Source organism: Plectropomus leopardus, chromosome 4, assembly GCF_008729295.1.
Source record: "Plectropomus leopardus isolate mb chromosome 4, YSFRI_Pleo_2.0, whole genome shotgun sequence".
Taxonomy (NCBI): Eukaryota; Metazoa; Chordata; class Actinopteri; order Perciformes; family Serranidae; genus Plectropomus; species Plectropomus leopardus.
The window spans coordinates 8,687,368-8,707,890 of record NC_056466.1 but is presented as its reverse complement, the minus strand read 5'-3'; the positions used below and the strand labels follow the sequence as shown (position 1 = coordinate 8,707,890).

The following is a 20,523-nucleotide window of genomic DNA, read 5'->3' as shown; positions in this document are numbered from 1 at the left end:
TATCACAATATCACAATTCTCCTGTCTGTGCCGGCCAATCTGCCTCAGAGCTGCTGCACTAATGTGGCTTTAATGTGAGTCTTTATGAATGGCTTTTATGGTGCTATGAACATGAAATGACTCAGGTGTGTGTAAAAGGAAACCCAAATTAGCATGTAGCAGATTAGCAATGAATCTTTTATTAAATGGAGTCAGTCAGTGCAAAATGGTACCTTCCTACTGGGCATAGCAGCCATTTTTGTTCCTCCCTTATCGGCTCATATTTTATCGAGGAACACATTGAAATCGTATGTCGATCGTTTCCACAAACTGAGACAATCGTGAAAATGAAACCAGACTTCGTGTCTATGCAAATGGATGCTGTGTTTCTGTGCATCCATCGGAGTGCGCGTGTGTGTGTGTGTGAGAAAATGTGCATTAGTGTGACTGTAACACTCGCAGAGCCGCACTGTTGCCATGACAACGCTACAGGCAAAGTGGGTCAGCAGGCTCCTGCCACACCCCTGTTGGCATGGCAACAAGGCTGGTCAATTAAACCTGAGCAGCACGATGACTCACACACACACTCGCGCGTGCACACGCACACAAACAAACCCCTTTCCGTGCAACAGGGGGAGGGAGTAGGGAAGCGATGTGTGTGTGATTGTTGTTCTCTTTCTCTTGCTTTCTGTAGGATAGCTGCTCTGACTACATGTAGGCTTCAGTGAGTCAGCGTGGTTGCATGTGTGCTTATGTGCACAGCTGAGACACCTGTCAGTCAAGCAGAGAAGCCCAGAAACATACCTCTGTATTAACCATGATATCTTCCTAATGCAAAGAATTCATCTCAAAATCAGCACAAAAACATGAATTATTAAATCAAGAGACCCTTGTTGTGGAAAATCATCATGAACTGTACAGTATTTCTACTTCTAATATCTGGAATATCTTAAAGCACTTTGAGGTACTGCTGCGTAAGAGACATCTAAAATGATTACACCAGTCAGACGGTGTGGTTTCCACTTGATTAAAACTACAGTGACCCCAACCTAACCATACTCTCCTGTATATTCTCACGCAAGGAAGATCAGTCAAACAGTGGTTTAATACAACAATCCCCCTTAAGTATATTTATCTGTTACTACATACACCAGTTTATACTTGTATTGGAGACTAGAGCCCCTATCTTTTACCTGGTGCAAAGAAGCACACAGCTCGGCATAGCTGTCATTTCTAGTGTCGTACTGACGCAGTTCTCATTTTTACGATCAGCGCCAATGTTGTGTAAATAGCAAACGGTGCATCTGTGAGGCCATTGGGCATATAGGTCTTAGAATGAGGTGTGGTGAGGTGCATTGTTGGCGTACTGCTATTTTACAGTCTTAAGTCAGAGGGGCAGCGTATTTTCCTGATACTTTAAGGCCATGTTATTCTTATAGTAAAGATGCGCCTAAACAGGCAGGTTCATAACACACATAAGCTCTCCTTGTTGCACACAGGGACGGATGGGTTGCTGGAGGGTAAAATATTACATAATTCATGAGGAAAATATAAATTACAGTCTCTAAAATGTGAATATTGCAGAGAGCAGAGCAGAGCAGCTGTCTGACTACCCATTAAGACAAACGCTGTGCGCATTAATACATGAGCAGCAGCGTATCTCAATTGATTATCTCAGAAAGTTAAACTAAAAGTATAGTTGTCAAGTTTCTAACTTTTTAAGTTTCACAACTTAAATGTTCCAGCTGCAGTTATATAACTGCTCGTACTGTATTACTCTCAGCAGAAAACTGCTTGCTTCTCCCATTTGTCCAAAACTGCCATGTAAAATAGCCTTAAAGGGAGTGGGAGATGACACTCTGGCTGAATTCATGTTGCGCCAAAAACACACCTATGATTAATGAAGGGTCTAAATAAAACCCCTTTCCCTGATGAACCTTACTTTGCGGCTGGACTATATGCCATTTAACTACCAAATGTGGAGTTGAACACACCCTAAATGCACTTGTGCCGTGCACTATGGCCCATTTATATAGGGCCGATAATGTTAATGTGTTTACAATAAATACTGAAAGTGCAGAAGGAAAAATATCTGTATCTTTCTGTACCTAGTCCTGTTAATAAGATGGCATAGTGTTAGCTGCCCTCTTAACAGCTGAAATGCTTTCAAGGGGAACACATTGTTATGAAAATGGATGTGGGGCTTGTTGAAGTATTTTTGGTATGAAAACCTCTTTCCTGTACTGTGGCCTTTTCCTTTCACGATTCTAAAAGAGGAAAGATTACCCTTTATCTGACTGCAACTACACCAAATCACAGTTGCTAAGGCAGCCACACATGTGAGTCATTTAAAAATGCCTGATTTGTTGATGCATCATTCAAAGCCACTGTGTAATTATGTAACATGGCAGGTGGAGAAATTTCATTAATCACAGAGAACTGCCAATATTTCTGTAACAGGGAATATATTTTTTCTTTTCTGATTAGTAGCATCATTTATGTTATGAAAGGCGAAAACAAAACTCTTCTTGCAGAGTACACAAGTTATAGTTTCTGTATGCAAAATTCAGAGCTTCAACACAGAAGCAAAACATTATTTGTTAAAAGATATAGTGGATAATGGCGTCCTGAGCAGAAAATAAAGTCACACTACCTCTGTGTGTGCTACAATCTAACCCAATAGTCAGAAAAAATGTTGGCGATGGATGTTTCTGTAAACCACAAATTTGTTACATTTGCAAGCTGATTTGTGAATCATGCAAATGTTACACATTTAGGGTTTGCAAATATTTTTTTCTGCTGAGTCAGTTGTGTAATCTGGGCTTCTCTGTTTTTTTGTCGTGATAAATTAGTCCAGCTGCGTGTGTATGTTAGTGCCTCCTGGTTAACACCATTAACACTGTTGGCACTGTTGCTGTTTTTTTGGCACTGTTTATGGCATTAGCACTGTAAGCTGCCAGCTCAGCCACCTCAATGACTTTCACACAAGGGTCATTTAATCCAAATGATAAACATGAGTGATATTTTCTCATTTAACTGTAAAAATATTTAGCCATGCAGATAGTTTTGGTTTTCTATGACAAGAGTCTGATATTCTACATAGCAGAGATGAACAAAATTTTGTTTGTGGTCCTCACAGCACGGAAAAAAATGTACTTTTAAAACTTCAACAGCAAAATCACTTTCCAGAAACGATGTGCTGGTTGCTCAGGTTTAATCAGGCAGTTCTCAAGAGGGACTATTCCCTCCATTAATGGATGGAAAGTGCTTCTCTAACTGCTTTCTCTCCTAACAACACTGATGAGTGCTTGACCAGTGCAGTTTAAACAGTTAAGGGTGGTCCAGTCTGGTTATTCCCCCAGCTTGTACCAGAGCGAGGAAACTGAGATACATCTATCCTGGATATATTTCTCCACCGGAAACAGACATGAAACTTATGTTTCAGTTGACTCTAGAAAGTGAGACACCCCCCTGTCTGTATCAGCACACTATAAAAGTAAACTTCTCATTATGAACTAAACATAAATGAGCAAATTCTTCTACTTCTGTAGGTTCACTACCTCTTTACATGTGCAGTTGCCACAAATTGATGCATTAGCATTACGTGAGCAGCGCATTTATGTATTCAAGCTTTGGGTGCAAATATTACTGCATTCTTCATGAACGAGATAAAGGCCTCTAATCAACCAGAACCAGGGAATTTAAAACATAACGTAATCATTTATGAGCTCACAATTAATGAATGCACTTTGGGATGCAGTTAGGAAATGTTTCGCAGTACTTTTTATGTCTGCAGTCTCAATGGAGCTGTGAGTCTTTCAAAGGAAAAGTGAGAGGCAGGGGGTGGGTGCTTGCGTCACTGATTTGCATTATTTCCTCTAGGGTGTTCATACTTTGTTAGAAACTGGCTTTCATTGATTTTTTTTTCTTCTTCTTTGTTTTCAGTTTACTGATTTGATAATTTTTTGTTTGGAGCTGTGTAACTCTGTCAGAATTGTTAATCGTACAGCACTTATATATGTGTGTTATATGCTCATTACCATCGTGTGTACTTGCTTAACAATTTTCATGAACGGCTTTGCGACTGAACTTTTTTTGGTCTGCTGTAATCACTTAAAGATTAGATTCAACTTGATTTATTTCATCACGCTGATGTTTAAGTTACTTTCAGCATTATAACTCTGTCTTTTGCTGTTTGTTCAGGCTGTAAGGAGTGCTGTGAGCGGTGTGTGGGCAGCCTGCCATGGGCCTCTCTCATTGCCACTATTCTCCTGTACATGGGTGTGGCCTTGTTCTGCGGGTGTGGCCACGAGGCTTTGAGCGGCACCGTCACCATCCTTCAAAACTACTTTGAAGTCATCAGAGCCCCGGGAGAAACGCTGGATGTGTTTACCATGTGAGTGATTTGTTTTTACCTTCATTTCTGAGGAAGATTAAAGAACCATACCTGTTTTAACATAATAAAGAATTTGCAACTACATTACATTACACTCACACCGCAACTTTCTCATCACAGTGAGGGCAAGTACTCACCAGGCTGACTGTTGGCTGTCAGTCAATGTTGAGCAGTTGGTTAGCCAGTTTTTGCGGTGTTTTCTGCACCATTGCCAGTAGTCGGCCTTCGTCGATGGCTTTTCAGCCAATAGCCTACAGCATGTTGAATCGCCAGCGTAGCTTGAAGGTAAGACAAATCCCTCTGATCGGCAGTTCAGCTCAGCACACCAGATGACAAACTGAAGTGGGGAGTGCAAACAAAGGACTAAAGTCAACAAGGCGCAATATCAAAACAAACATGTTTTTAAACAGTTTGTTACTTTTGTGTTATCGTTCACTAGTGCACAGTAAACATCATTTGGTTGTTCCACTTTGGGTTATGTTGTCAAAGTGCAATCTGTCCTGTTGGTATCTCAGTCTCTCTTTATGAATGATTAAAAGACTACCGCCGCCTGCTGGTATGGAGAGTTACTTCCTTTCACGCAGGTGCAGAACATACATGTGCTGATCAGTGGCTGTCTTTAGTCTTTGCGGTGTGTTCAGGTGCAACTTTTTGTCTAATTAGTTCCACCTTGGTCATATATAAACATTCAAAGCACCTAAACGTGTACCATCCTGGTGACTGGCACATCTGGGTGATGTCATCAAATGTGCATTAACATGTTGGATGTGTTTTCATTCACATCCCCTACAACAGTGGAGCAACGCTGAAGTACTATCTTGCCTTGTTCACAACTATCTTCCTGGATCCCGAGGCAAGACTTCCAGCTCTAGCGATTCATTGTGCTCGCTATAGTGCTACACCAATCAGCTTATTGTGCGAACCTCAGAACCTGTTGCTAACAGCATTTAAAGTTTTGGGGCAGAAATGGCACTTTTGAACTTCGGTTCTGCATTACGGGCATCAATCTACTAATTACTTTTTTGCAAGCAGATCCATGTACCATGCATCATGCATGTGCTCAGGCAATTACATCTTGATGCACCACTGAGCTAAAATTGAAGTTTTTTTATGAAGACCAGGGGTGGAGGAAAAATATCAATACAGCACAGTTTCACTGTATCAATATACAAACACAAATCAATATTTTTTTCATTACATAAATGATTAATACTGCAAATTTAACTTTTGGTGGCCTAATAGAAAAATAAAATAAACTTTTTTTTAGTCCAATAGATGCATTTTGCTGCAGGTATTAAAGTAGGATAAAAATGTCTGTCTTAAAACATATGTTGACATTTTTTTCCTTAATTAACAGTTGAAAACAGTTAGAAATCGCAATAAATGTTATTATAATACTCAGCATATAACAAAACATTTTAAATTGCAATAATATTGTATTGTGACCTTAGTATTGTGATAATATCATATCGTGGGGCCTCTGGTAAGCCTCACCCCTACTGAAGAATGTGGGTGAACTGTTTATACAAGCTTCCCTCTCATTTTAACAGGAAAAGTGCTGGTAGTCCCGCTCACTGCCAAAATCAACCCTCCCATCCCAGATCCAGACTCGCCCTCCATCTTCACTTATTATCTCTGATTTTAAATGGCAGTTAAACTCTGTTATTTAGCTGAAGATATATGATTAACATTACAAATAACACTTCAAGAAACAGCATAAAAATAAATAAATACTCAGTAATCACTGACACTGTGTGTGCGTTTTTTCTCCACAGTATTGACATCCTCAAGTATATCATCTATGGCCTTGCAGCTGGATTCTTTCTGTTTGGAGTGCTGTTGCTGGTTGAGGGCTTTTTCACCACCGGAGCTATTAGGGACCTCTATGGAGAGTTCAAGATCACTGCCTGCGGACGCTGCCTGACTGCATTCGTAAGAAATCTATGTACTCAGTACAAGTAATGCGATACACTGACATTTTAAATTGTATTGTTAAACTTTCAGATAAAAAGAGTGCCTGTAGCAAGATTTTTTGGGATAGCTGACAGTAATGGAATTATGTCACAGATATAAGGCTGGTAATATTACATTTTGTTATATTTTTCCTATTGTAAAATGAACTCCAAAACCAACAATGAAAGTTGGTCTTTAAAAAATGCAATGATCAGCTGTTTGGGGAAATTTCTAAGCCTTTTATAAATGTTAAACTATATATTATGCATTGCTTTTAAAGAGTTTACATGTTTCTTAAGAACTAAAGGGCTTTGAGCTGAGAGCCACAGACAGGGTAGAGAAGTCAGAAAATATTAGACTCAAACCTTTTTGACAGACTAATGATAACACTAAATGCTGTATCATGGATGGATTACTGAACAAACCGACTGGGCATAGACTCAGGGGCCAAAGTGTCAGGGGCCAACCTGGCCTTCATCCTCAAAATGTCACTCCATTATCGACCATTAAGAGACTCTAAAACGCTACAAAATTAATGCAAGGGAACTGCCAAGAAACACAAATTTAAAACAAAAAGGGGCAAAACTAGTACAAAGAAACACATTACAACCAAGAAAGACACAAAATGACACAAAAGACACAAATTGTTTACAGACACAAAATAACAACAAAAAGACTCAAAATGACCACACACGGCATTACCACAAAAAGATGCAAAACAGCAAAAATAATTCAATTGATAAATGGAACAAATTACATTTAAAAAAGCGACAAAACCACCACAGACTCGGTGTGTCTTGCTCCTATTTAGGAGACGTATGGGGGCCTTCAGTATATCTGTGCCCAGGGGCCCATTGTCTTGTAAATACACCCATGAGTTGTAAGCATGGGAAGGGTGTTTGAGATATTTTAAAAAGGCTACATCTGAAATTTATCAAGTATACATTAAAAGTTAAAATGTGTAGTTGGAGTAGGACAGGCAGAAATAAGCCTTGGGCCTCACCCTATTCCTTTTCAGGTTATTGATTGAGATAATGTATCTGAAATAATCTTTGTTCTTAGTGATGCATGTTACTGACATGATTCATTAATTCATATATGTATTACTCCCCAGTAACGAGTAGTGTAACGAATTACTAATAAAAATGGTCATTAGTATACTGTTTACCCCAAAACCAAATAACTCGCTACAACTTTATTTTTATTCTTAAACCACAAATGATTTGAAATCCAACAATTAGTCACACCCCGGATTAATTTTCGTTGGTGTCACGCAATGTATGTTAGAAGCATTAAAATAGCTTAAGTGAAAAAACATATCGTTACCTTCGGCGGTTGGGAATATTCATTGGCTTCTTCGGTAGGACAGATGATATTAACATCGTTAGGTTTTGGCACTGAGACTATATCCGTTGAGACAAACACGTCCTCAAATCTCCGGTCCTAAAACACCTCCTTCGACAACAAAACCACGTAAAGCTCCAGGAAATACACCCCACCACAGGTGAGCACTGCGGCAGCACTGAAGGATAGCTGTAGCTCTACCACGGCTAAACATCCAAAACTGGCAACAAGGAACTAATGCAGCTTGTGGCTGGATATGTGGTGGATGAAATGGTACCTGTCTACACGTCTTTTTCTGACAAATCCTCGGGAAAATACCAGTTACAGGCAACAAAAGACCGTCAGTTTCAGGTCAGTTGCAAGCTAACGTTAAGGTTGTCGAGCATACGTGCGCCGCGTGCGGAACTTCCAATTTTGTGGAGCGTAACGGAAATGTAATGTAACGAGTAGGTAGTGTAACAAATTACCTTTGGCAGGGTGTAATCAGTACAATAAAGATATTACATTTTAATAGATAAAGGAGTAATTAGTAGACCTTAAGATGTGCTACATAATAAGCCCAACACTGATGGGTAGTAAGGAAGATAACATGTTTTGGTATTATTTGTGGTTATTTATTTATATTTTCATTTACGCCTGCTCCTAATAAAAACAGGAATGTAGAAGAGGACTTTTGTTTTCTGACAAAATAAAATACATTTACACTATGCATTAGCTGCAGAAAAGGCACAAATTGGAAGATTTTTTTTCCCAGACTACAGGAAATGAAGTTTTTATCCTCAATATTTTCTGATGGAGGACCCTTGTGGTGAATTTTAAGAGGACTTTAAGATTGAAAAGTATCTACTTTATAAAAACAAAACACCCAGGTTATCTGTAATCTTTTTAATCTTTCTAATAAAGGAATTCCACCTACCACCTGGGAGATGTATTTCATGTATTTGAAATTAAAGCACAAAAACATTGTTGGAAATAGAAAAAAAAAATCCCACATAAAATCTTTTTTAAACCCCCCCATGTTTAAAATTTTATTTTTATTGCAGACAAATTTGTCAAGCCAATATGTGAACAAGATGCTTTTTGGGGTAATGTCCCACCTGTGCTAAAGACCTATTCTGATTGTTTACCTTTGTTATGCCGTCTCGCTCTATGTTTGTACTCTGTACCATAATTTGTAGTCCAGAGAAAATAATTCTAAATCTAAAATGATATATTAGGAGGTAAACAGGATAAACATCATCAGATTGATTTTAACTCAGAGATGTTACAGCCTTTTAATATTTTTTTGGTATATGCCAAATATTATGGATTTAAGAAATATGTAATATCTACACTGCATGATTCATGATATTATTCACTGATTTGTTATCAAGTCAAAAATCAAACTGGATTCTAAATTATATTGTCTTGTATTATTGATTTATGCAGCATTGGTATGAAGCACAACAAACAGAGACAGTTTCTGAGCGGTAGACACTTTTTTTTTTTGAAAAAAACCTAAGACCATCTTTATTCAATATATCAGCATGACAGGTCTTTGTGCAGTTATTCCCTGAAATATTTTTTGTTGTCTGTGTTTCTCACTGCACAACTCAGTCTCCATGTGGCCTCTCTCTGTTAGTCAGGTCTGATTCATGTGGAGGAGGGAGACACAGAGGGAGAGGGAGGGAGAGAGGGAGAGAGGGAGATTAGGCATTGTCCACTTCTGCTCATCTGCTCAGGAAATGTTTCCCTCACATCTATAGTTCTCTCTCTGTATAGAGAAGGAAGGCTTTCTGGTCCAGGCCTCTGGAGACACCAGACGCACGCACTCACACTCACACACACACACACACACACACACACACACACACACACACACACACACGGATACACAGATCTTTAGCCTGTGAGAGAACGCTAAAAACCAAAAGAGAGATAGAGAGATAAGTATTCAGTTAGGTGTTTTGATGCCTTCACACCTTTGCAGTGAATCACAAACAGTATGAATTTAATTTATGAGTGTTAATGGCATAATGGAAAACAAATGTTGCAAAGGAGTATTGTGTTTTTTGATTATTGTATATAAATGTGTTTACTTTACATTTTAAATGCAGTATAAAAAAGTCTCCTTTGATAATCAGGCTTGAATACCTGTCAATTATCAAATCTGTTAAAAATCCCTAAATAATTCTATTTCTAAAACACAAGGGATTTTTTTTTTTACTGTTTTTACGTTGGTAAAGTCACACGTCACTCATGTAAAACACATCGTCTCCGTCACTCATTATGTCTCATCTCTGTGTTTACAGCTGATGTTCCTGGCCTACCTGTTCTTCCTGGTATGGCTCGGAGTGACAGCGTTCACCAGCCTGCCAGTCTTCATGTACTTCAACGTTTGGTCCATGTGTCAGAACACCAGCCTGGTGGAGGGAGCAAACCTCTGCCTGGACCTGCGTCAGTTTGGTACGTGCCATGGTGTAAAATTATTATGAAATAGCTTAATAGAGGGCGCCACAGCACCATTTTAAATTTTTTGACAAACACATTTTTGACATCTCCTCCTTAAACTGTAGGTCCGATTTGTATGAAACTTTCTGTGAATCGTTGTTGGTCAAAGCTCATCCAAAAAATACATAAAGCTGTTGATTCCTCATCGCATTTTTAAGATATCAACCGCTCAACTTTGAAAGGGGTGTGGCTCAGCACATAAATAGACCTAACTCCACAACTGTTCCTCACAAAACATGCAGGATATATCCACAAAAGTAAATATACCCTCAAATGGAGTAGTGGGTGCTACGAACTTAAAAATGGTCGCAGCTCCACCGCTTCCAAACAAACACATCAGCCTGGTGCAAAATTTGGACATAAATGATCACCAAAATTGGTGGACACTTTTGATTCAGCAATTGAAATGTGTCCTGCAAGTGTTTTCACATGTGACCAATAAGGGGTAAAGGACTGTGGCCCGGCAATTTGAACGTAAACTAATAGGCATTCGTCCGATTATTATAAAACCTGATAGTTGTCTAAAATGCAGGAATCAGAAACTGCCTAATGTTGGGATCACTTGCAGTTTTCAACTTTTATTGTTCCATGCTGGCTTGAACCCCTCAATCACAGCGTAGTAGTACATTTATCATAAATGTAGTGAGGTTATCATGTCTGCATTATCTTTTGCAATGTTTTCAAGGTTATTGCGGCTGACGACTTTTACCTACAGTGTTTTGGGCAAAATCTCAAATCCAGTTGTGAGAAAGTAAGAGAGAATTTCTCTAATAACACTAAATCTTATATGCTATTATGCCCCAGGGCAAAAAACTGATTTTAATGGCGCAGTGAACTTTCAACACTTTAATATTCCATTGACTTCAGTTCAAACGCATGAGAGAAAAGCATCTATCACTGTCGGCCTTCTGAGTTCAAGCTTTTTGAACTCTGACCTTCTTTTGTTCGTATCCATTTGTCCACTGTGCTGCTCTGGACTGAGAAGAACTGTTGTCCATACTGATCTGTTTTGGACGCTAACACTCAGACCGAAACTAGAAGTTATACAATTTGAAAGACGATTCTATTACTCCCTCTTTTGGGATTTATTAAAGTGGAACAGTTCTCTTATTATTGACAGAGATTGCTGATCAGCATTTGAACACAGTCTGTGTGTGCATCTTGCGCTCTTGAAATAGAGTGCCAGTGAAGATACAGATTCTGATAAAAATGTTCCCTGCTCTGCCTGATTACTGAGAACACATACTGCGTGCATCCTCCCACTTAGTGCAGGAGAGATACTGGCACACATAATGGAAAAGCCTGTGTGTGTGCGACCAAATTGCCAAATTACCAGTAGAAAGCCCACAGTGTACCATGTGCCACAACCAAGCCCAGAATCATCTCTCCATTCAGAGACGCAAACGAAGCCGAACTTTATTAGCGGTTTAATGACAACGCAGGCCGTGCGTCCGTGTTTATTGGAAGATGTTAGTAAAACACATCTCAGTCATTATTGTTGTCACACACAGGTGTGTTTTAATTTCTCTTCCCTTTCCTCAGCACTCTTTATTCAGGTTCCCTAGGCATTTCTCTGACACCCTGAGAAAGGCTTTGACGTTTGACATGTGTATCCCTTTATGGCAAGGGTGTAACTTTGGTTTAAGTGTCACAGTAAAATGGGGGGTCTAGCTGTTTTCTAGAGGAAAATATAGTGATTTGATTTGAGTTAAATAAGTCTAGCTCCAAAAAAGTCTGAGTTATGGCCAATTTCCTGCTACGCCATGTCTTTTGCGACTTTTGTATTGATGGCGACCTTTTTTTATTGACCGAGCTTGCTCATTTGTGATAGAATTGTGTATGTCCAACTAGCAATGCTGTACACCAAATTTGGTTTTGATAGAGTCAAAATACAGAAAGTAGATGTCACATTTTTTTGTCTGACAATATGCAAAATATCCATTGCTACATTTTGTGTATAGAACACATTCAGCTGCAAATGTGTGCCAAATTTCACATCATTTAGACTCGCAGTGTGTGTGGTGTGGCCTTTCAGAAAATAGCATTTTTAGGCATTAATTACAGCGCCACCATCTGGTTAATCAGCGTCATTTTTTATGGGAAGATTTGAAAATCATCTCCAGTTTTGGGGCTGAGTTTGAATGTTTCTAGCTCATTGAAGCTCGCAGGAATTAGATGTGCAGAGTAAGATGACAAATAATTAACCAGCACAGACTGTCAAATAGGATTTCATCACCTGAGGCTTTAAACCTAATAAATAAGCAGTACAAGTGATTCTTTATTCAGCAATTAAGCATCATTAATAAGTGACACTGGAGACTTGATGAATACTTGAAATGAACTTTATTTGTAAGTGACACTGTGTTATTGTTTAATTTACTATCTGACTACTGAGACCGTCTTAAACCATTCAGTTACAAGTATGATTCATTCTAATTATATACCATTATATATCCTTATAACACCAACTGTATTTCAACAAGATATTGTAATGGTTATACACTATCTTATATGATTCAGTCATAGCTTTGTCCACCATGTTGTTCTTCAGGGTGCCCACACAAAACCAAGAGGCATTTTATAGCGTCTCCTGCAACACCGCCATCTACAGTCCAATGTTTCAAACTGCAACTTGGCCTCCTGTCTGCAAACTAATTACTGTATCTAATGAACATCTCTCACAGGGAATAATTACAGCATTACACTTAAAATAAAATTGCTGGCTCATAAAGGCTGGGATTCAACACAGTGATTATTTTGTTGTGACTGCGGGAAGTATATTCATCAGCATTTTTGCAAACAACGGATGCGTAAAGTAGATGGCCAGAGTGATGAAGAGTTTGTGTTTTTAACATCTATCAGGAGCGGTGACCATCTCTGAGGAGAGGAAGGTGTGTACAGGATCTGAGAAGTTCTTCAAGATGTGCGAATCTAATGAGGTAAGAGGAAACAAAAGGAGAAGTTTAAACTGATGCAGATTGTAAATATGATTTAAGAACTGTTTAAAGACAAAGAGCAGAAAAATAAAATCTCTGAATTTCCATTAAAAAATTACTTGTTTTGTGTGTTACAGCTGGACTTGACCTTCCATCTGTTCGTCTGCACACTGGCGGGAGCAGGAGCTGCTGTCATCGCCATGGTGAGGACAGTTATTCTAATATCTGATTGGATATGGGCCCAGGGTACTAACTGGCCATGATTGGTGTGACCTTCAACCTGTGGGTCAACTTTACAATAGGAATAAATGGACACGTAGCTCACTGGAATAGTCGCCAGAAGAAATTGTTGGTGCTGTACGTTTCTGCAAACCATGTACATGTTACATTTGCACATTTCATAGGTTTCTAAATTGACTTAGTATACGGTATGAGCTGACTTTGTCAGTGGGAGCTGGAAGGGATGGTAGAGGGTGTGTTACCTGGGCGAGACACTTGCCAGTTTGCAGATCACTTTTGACCACTGTTTGACACCAAACTGGTAGTGTTTTAGTGAGCCATCGCTGCTTTTCCAGCATCTTTTCAGGCACCCAAGTGGGTGTTTTATTTAGCGACCCATCAGTGTTTCCAGCAGCTTTTAGATATGGGATAGTGGCATGAAAAGAAGTTGTGTTTTACTGAGACATCACTGCTTTTCCTGCCTGGATAGCGACACAAAAAGTGTTGACTTTCTTAGCAAGATATCTCTGCTTTGATTGTGCCACCAAACCTGTTATTTTAGGCCAAAACACAATCATTTCCTTACTATAACCAAGAGTTTTTTATGCCTAAACCTAATAAAACCACATTAACCACAGTGTTGTTGAAGTGTAAAGTTTTGACATATTCACCACACCGTAACACGCAAATGTAACATATCTGTAATTTGCAGAAACGTACGTTAACTTTTTTTTTTGGCAAATGGATTGTGAAACACCTCTTGTGCTCTATACTCAAAAAGTTCAGCATACTTAAATGTGTTGTTCTTTTTTTAGACAAAATGTGTTCTGTCTTTGAGGGGTGCAGTTGTTTTTGTCCTTAGAAATAGGCCTTATTCTCAAAGCCACCTATAGAGGGACACACAGAGAGAAAGACACAGAGAGAGGCGTGAATCTAAGCCTGTGTGTCTGCAGTAATACAGACGGTGAGTCACCAAGCTGTACACATATCAGAGGTGTGGAGATGATCAGTTCTGTCAGATCCTCAGATTTGCATGCTATTTATTTAGTTTTTCTTTCTTTATAATTTAAAATGCACAAAATAAATATATTATAAACAAAAATAACAAATATTATACAGTGCTGAAAGAGACAGAAATGTGCTTATTTGGCACCAGAGCTCCTCACTGAATGCATTCATCAGATTTTAGCTAACCTGGGCCCACAGCATTATTAAATGCTCTCCCTGATCTCTCTCTTGACCACAACAAGTATAAATAGCAGAGCATTAACATCCATCCTCCATCCATTTTCTGCACCTGCTTATTTCTGCTCAGAGTCGCGAGGGGTTGGCATCCATCCCAGAAATGCTCTCCACCTCCCCCACAGTTCTCTGCCAGAGAAACAAATTGTGAAGCCTTTAAACACTAAAGAACCTCATCAGGATGATGGACGTCTAATTTGACAGCAAATACTGAAAGTGATGAATAATATGTATTTCTGCTTTGTGGCAGCTGGTATTTTCTCCTTTCAGACAGTGGGATGCCAAAGCTTAAGATTTGTGTATTAAATGGGGTAATATGGTTTAAAAAAATCCCTACCAGTATGTATGCTTTCGACTCAGTATATGCCAGTCAGGTTTTATGACTTGAATAGGCCTCCACAATGAAAAGCAACAGTGTGTTGAACATGCAAAAGGGTTTCTCCACGATTTATTTCAAAGCATCCAGAGTACAGCTTTGTTCCATTACCAGTATAATACAATACAAAAAAAAACACCTTGGGAAAACAAGTCTCAAAGCAACATAAGGGTAACAAAGTCTTGTGAAGCAAGGTCTAATATTTACATAAAGGTGGTTCACCTCTGAAATACTTGGGAATTATTTAAAGTGCTGTCCTGTATGTGATCGGTAGAGGGCACCAGAGTTTAACAAGCTAAGTGGGAGACCAGCTGCTGTTGACTCAAACCTGCTGCACCAAAGACAATTTTTATCTGTTCTCTACCGAGCACCAACCTCAGGGGCTGAAAAATGAAGCCCACTCAGAAACTGCAGTTCCTCAGATGCTCACTTGAGGCTGACTGCAAAAAAAAAGTCCATCCTCGTAGACCCCCATGTTAAAATGCCCACTTTTACAGCAGACATAAACATTCTTACAGCCCGGTACAAAGTAATTTGTATGGTTGATTTCCCCGTACATGCCAACCCAACAAGGTGATTTTTTTAAATATAACTCACCCTTTTACATTGCATTAAAGCATGTTCATTTAAGGGAAGGGCTGCTTGAGTGACTGTCTGTGGGATGTTGCTACAATCTGAGTCAGATCCATCCCTCGCTTCTCCAAAACCCCACCTTCTCCAGCAAATATGGTCACTCCTGGCTCCAAAAACCCATGATGGCAACAGCCAAAATACAAAACACGAGGCTTCAAAAAGACCACAGACCAGCTGGTGACACCATGGTAGCTGTGTCCATTATTCACAGTCTATGCTCTATGCCCAGAAATCAGGTGTGTCATAACAGAAAAGTGTGAATTTCGCACATTTTAATTTAACTAATATGTGCTACCTGAAATGATATATTTTTGCCCACTTTGGGGCAGCAGCAACACCTGTGAACACAACCTCAGACATATACCTTCTAATATATCTCTATATGTAGATAAATGCATAACATTTTGCGTTTTGGTATCGGAAGCACTAAGTTGAGGTACCTGGCATGCTGCAGACCATTGTTCGAGACCGCAGACTCTATATAAAGATGTCTTTATATAAAGAAATTTATCACGTTATTGTTAATTAATAGTAAACGTAATGAAAATGATTATAAAGAAGCTGGTGGACATTATCTTTAAAACTTAACATTAACATTAACTTAAAACTCTAAACTATTGAATTGGGGTCTGATAGTAAATATTACTACATGCACCTGAAAGAATCATCATCATGTCTATACACCATTTATATATAGTCTTAAAAGGCATTGAATAAATCAATCTAAAAATAAGGCCTTAATTGGTCTTTAAATGTCTTAAATTAATTCATAAATTTTTCATTGGTCTTAAAAGTGCTATGAATCTTTCTGAAATTGCCACTTTCATTTCTGTCACCCAAAAGTCATGTTTTAAATTAGAGTAATTATTCGAGGGAAAAGAAAAAAACTCCCTTACACCAAGTTACTGGTGTCAAGTATTTTTGTTCCAAATCAGTCTTAAATTTAATTCTGAGTGGCATTGAAAAAGTCTTAAAAAGTCTTAAACTCCACTTGCTGTGAGCTGTAAAAACCCTGGTCTCTCATTCAGGTGCCATTTTGACTAAAGGTGTATGGGCACTATGCACAAAACAAACTGGCGATTTGTTGTCTGATTTGCCTCATGTGTGCTTTCACTAACACCAACTTGTCCCCTCCTCCCGCAGGTCCACTTCCTGATGGCCCTAGCCGCTAACTGGGGCTATCTGAAGGACGCCAGCCGGATGCAGAAGTACGAGGACATCAAGTCGAAGGAAGAGCAGGAGCTGCATGACATCCACTCTACGCGCTCCAAAGAACGTCTCAACGCTTACACATAAACACGCACCTACAAGAAACGACACACACACACTTACCTGTCAGACACACACAAGATGATACATGCACACACACAAACACACACACACACACACACACACACACACACACACACACACACAGGGCCTTACACAAGCCTAAGGATACTAGAAATATATACGAGTTAAAAAAACCCAACACAAACATACACTCTACGACACAAAGACACGAGGAGGCAGAAATTAATTGAAAACATAAAAACGATGACAACACAGACACCATGCAGTAGATCATTGACTCAGGTGGTCTATGCTAACACCTAAGCTATGTCGGTTTGCTCTATACTTTTACTAACCCTGACTTTACGTTAAAAGTGAAAACAAGCGCTTCAGTCACAGATGAAGTGGTGCTGGTGATGGCTGATTGTACACTACTAAAACTCACTGAAAAAAGCTACATGATGACGTGATTGCATCATTAAAACTCTAATATTTCACTCTTAAGATTTCTCAGTATAAAGGCTGAAATTTACCAGGGCCGGCCTCAGCACTTTAGGGGCCCTAAGCTCGCCTCCAATATCACAAAATAGCTTTTGCAGTGTGTGAATGTGCAGAACCATCATCTGGAACTGGCCACACAGGAAAAAAACAAAATAATCTTGAAAAAAAGGACCTTAAAAAAACAAAAAAAGTGGAGTGCATCTATATACAGTAGAAAGCACAAGAAACATACAAGATAATACTACTTTAAGAAGTACCCAAAGAAATGTCTTGTTGTAATTTGCTTGTTTGTGCCCAATGGTGGCCATAAGCACTTAATTAGTTTGCTTAATGTTTTTGCCAGCTGTGCGTTTTCTTTTAAAAATGCCAACATTTCCTGAAAGGTCCGTTTTACTAGACGAGCATATGGTGATCTCGCCGTTAGCTGTTAGCACGGCACGCTAAAGTCAACAGTCTACAGCAGAATCATGAATGTGTTCGGTGTCTGTGAGCTCATCATTATATGTTGGGGGGGGGGGCCTGTCCAAAAGGAGCAATGTCATTGTATCTCCCCAACAGCCTCAATACCTGCAGTACACACATCACACTCACACACTCACACACACATACACACACATAGATGTGGCTGAATGGTCGGTGTTGTGCAGGCAGTGTTGTATGGTGGTGTCATGCTGTGTCGTGTCGTTTCGCCACATTATGATGACTGGTATTGCAGAGAAATATGGCCCCCAAGGAAACGTGTACCTCTCGAGTACAAATGGGTAGCTTTGATAACTTTTCCTCCCCCTCCACCCTCTCTTTTCGACTCCTTTTTCCTCAGATCCTACCCATCCTCTTTCTCTACTATGTGACCTCTTCATGATGAGCCCAGTTTCATTAGTTGTTCAACACGTTCGTGTTACACATACCGACCGGTACGTCCCACAGGTGGCCGTTAGGGCTAATAGTTTATTGCTATAATAATGAAACCAGATGTTGATTGCCAAAAGACACAGATGATGTCAGAAATTCTCCTGTTTTTCAAATTACCCTTAAATGGCTTTAATTGTACTCTATATCACATATCGGGCTCCTTAAGCTCACTTGAACTTTCAAAGTAAAAGCACTTAATTTCAAAGAGGCCATTTCCAACACCTACTGAAACGGGGCTCTGCGTCCTCCCTCCCTTTATCCCCACTTTGTACAAACTTGTGATTTGTCCTCAAAAACAGCACATCTTAGCAGCACAAAGTCTTTTTAACGTGTCATGTTCTCATCAGTCTGATAACTAATGTTTTTCTCACTTTTTGGAATTTTTGCCACATTTTTATCAGTATTATTTATGTGTAATTTTAGCATTGGGAGGGGGTATTTAAAGGGGGCAGGCGGGGGTGGGGGGAGGGAGGGGGGTTATATCACTGTCACATTTTCATGTGATGACTATATTTCAGTGGTTCTGCACACACACAAATACACACAAACACAAACACATACAGCAATCATCTCGAGAGTTTCTCTCATTGCCATGTCTTTGTTTTTTTGCATATCTTTCTTTCAACGAGCCCTGATGTGACCAAAATTATAATTTATTTGTGAGTTGAATTTGACTTGTCTTTAGTGACGTGAAGAGGTGATTACTGTGAATTCTGGGCGGTGTGTTGGTTGTGCGGGAGCGGCATCATTGAAGGTTGTAAAGGATGAGCTGGTTATTTTTGGTCTGTGCAGGATGTGTTTTCAGATGGAGGATTCATTTGCCAAAAGCGTTTAAAGGTGTTGATATTTGTCACCTCTTAGGAGGAGTTTGTTAGGTGTTTGAATCAGATAGGATGGAGAGGTGTAACTCGAATTTAAAAGCAAAGGTCTGGAGGTGCTGAAAGAACCAGGAAGGGTTTAAAAGAGAAGTTAAAACTGAACATCCATACCAGCTGCAGGGATCGATTCAACTTGAGTAGTGTTGTTGGGAATGAAGACCAAGATGTGTCAGCTCGTGCTTTAGGAATAAAGGTTTGTGGTTTTAAGGCCAGTTTATATTTTGTGTCTCAGTTATCTCCTTATGTGTTTTTATACTGGATGCTGTATACTTTGTGATCAGCATGACTAGACTTGCTGGGATGTAACTTGCTTGAACTGGATCTTAAAATTAGGGATTTCAAAAAAGACAAACTCAAATCCTGAGAGAGACGCCACTGCAGCCGCAGCAGCGATATAAGCTGCACCATTGATTTACGTCCACTAAAAGCACTTGTTTTTGCCGCTGACAGGCTCATATTTTTATTCAGAGTGTTTGACAACATTACGGAAAAGACTCTTCAGAGAAATAAGACTTTATTTGTTAACCTTTGCTGGTCTGTTTGTTATTGTGACCGAGTCTCACTCAAGGAGAAGCCTCATTCTGAAATCTCGCGAGAGGTGACTGATGGAAATGTTAGTGAGAACTGTAGAGAGGAGTGACAGGAAGAGTTTGTCGTGTTGGAGTACAGAAAGCGCAGCTCATTGTTAGCTCATTTCAGAGAGAGTTCAGAGCGAGACTTTTTTTGAGCGAGACTGGGTCACAACAACAAACAGACCTGATCAACTAAAGGTCAAGAAAAACATTTCATTTCTCTTTGGTCCTTTCCATAATGTTGTCAGACACATATAATAACAATGTGAGCCTGTCAGTGGCAAAAACAAGCATTTTAAATGGATGTGAATTGACTGTGCACAATTGCCTAAAGGGATTATATTGCAGCCTGTTTCAGTACCGGACCAATTTAAATAAACTGTTGTCTCCTTTACACAAAAACATGGGAAAATGGGTCCAGGTTAAAAAATTTTTCTTGCTGCTACTTTTTTTCAAAAGAGGCCAGTTAGACTTGTTTTAGTCAAAAATGCCAAAAGTCTGATCTGTGAGCGGTAATAGCTTTAAAATTCAAATTTTCTTCATTCGTATGCCGCGGATACAGCACTTCAGATTTAAAAGAGGGAGATTTGAAAATTAAAACGCTTAAATTCTCGGTCACCAGCACACAGGGATGTTATGTTTGTATTATATGTTAAGTTATGTTGAGCCAGCCGTTAGGATAAGAGGATTGTACGTGACGTCTTACTGTGAAGGAACGTGATGATTCTCTATCTGCCAGTAGAGATGACTGAGAGGGAGTTTGTCTTTAGAATGATGAAGATGGTGGTGGTGATGATGGTAATGACATTCGTCATTGAAG

The 20,523-nt window shown here is 39.3% G+C and overlaps 1 protein-coding gene across 1 annotated transcript in view; it reads left to right on the top strand.

Annotated features, from left to right (window-relative positions):
• Positions 1-19,895, top strand: part of gpm6ab (glycoprotein M6Ab) — a 30,447-nt gene extending 10,552 nt beyond the window's left edge. Inside the window, exons 2-7 of the mRNA XM_042484337.1 lie at positions 4,183-4,375; positions 6,151-6,307; positions 9,964-10,117; positions 13,025-13,101; positions 13,236-13,301; positions 16,712-19,895. Coding sequence (XP_042340271.1) covers positions 4,183-4,375; positions 6,151-6,307; positions 9,964-10,117; positions 13,025-13,101; positions 13,236-13,301; positions 16,712-16,864 — 800 coding nt within the window. The 3' untranslated portion in view covers positions 16,865-19,895. The remainder of the gene's footprint in view (positions 1-4,182; positions 4,376-6,150; positions 6,308-9,963; positions 10,118-13,024; positions 13,102-13,235; positions 13,302-16,711) is intronic.
• The last annotated feature ends 628 nt before the right edge of the window (positions 19,896-20,523 follow it).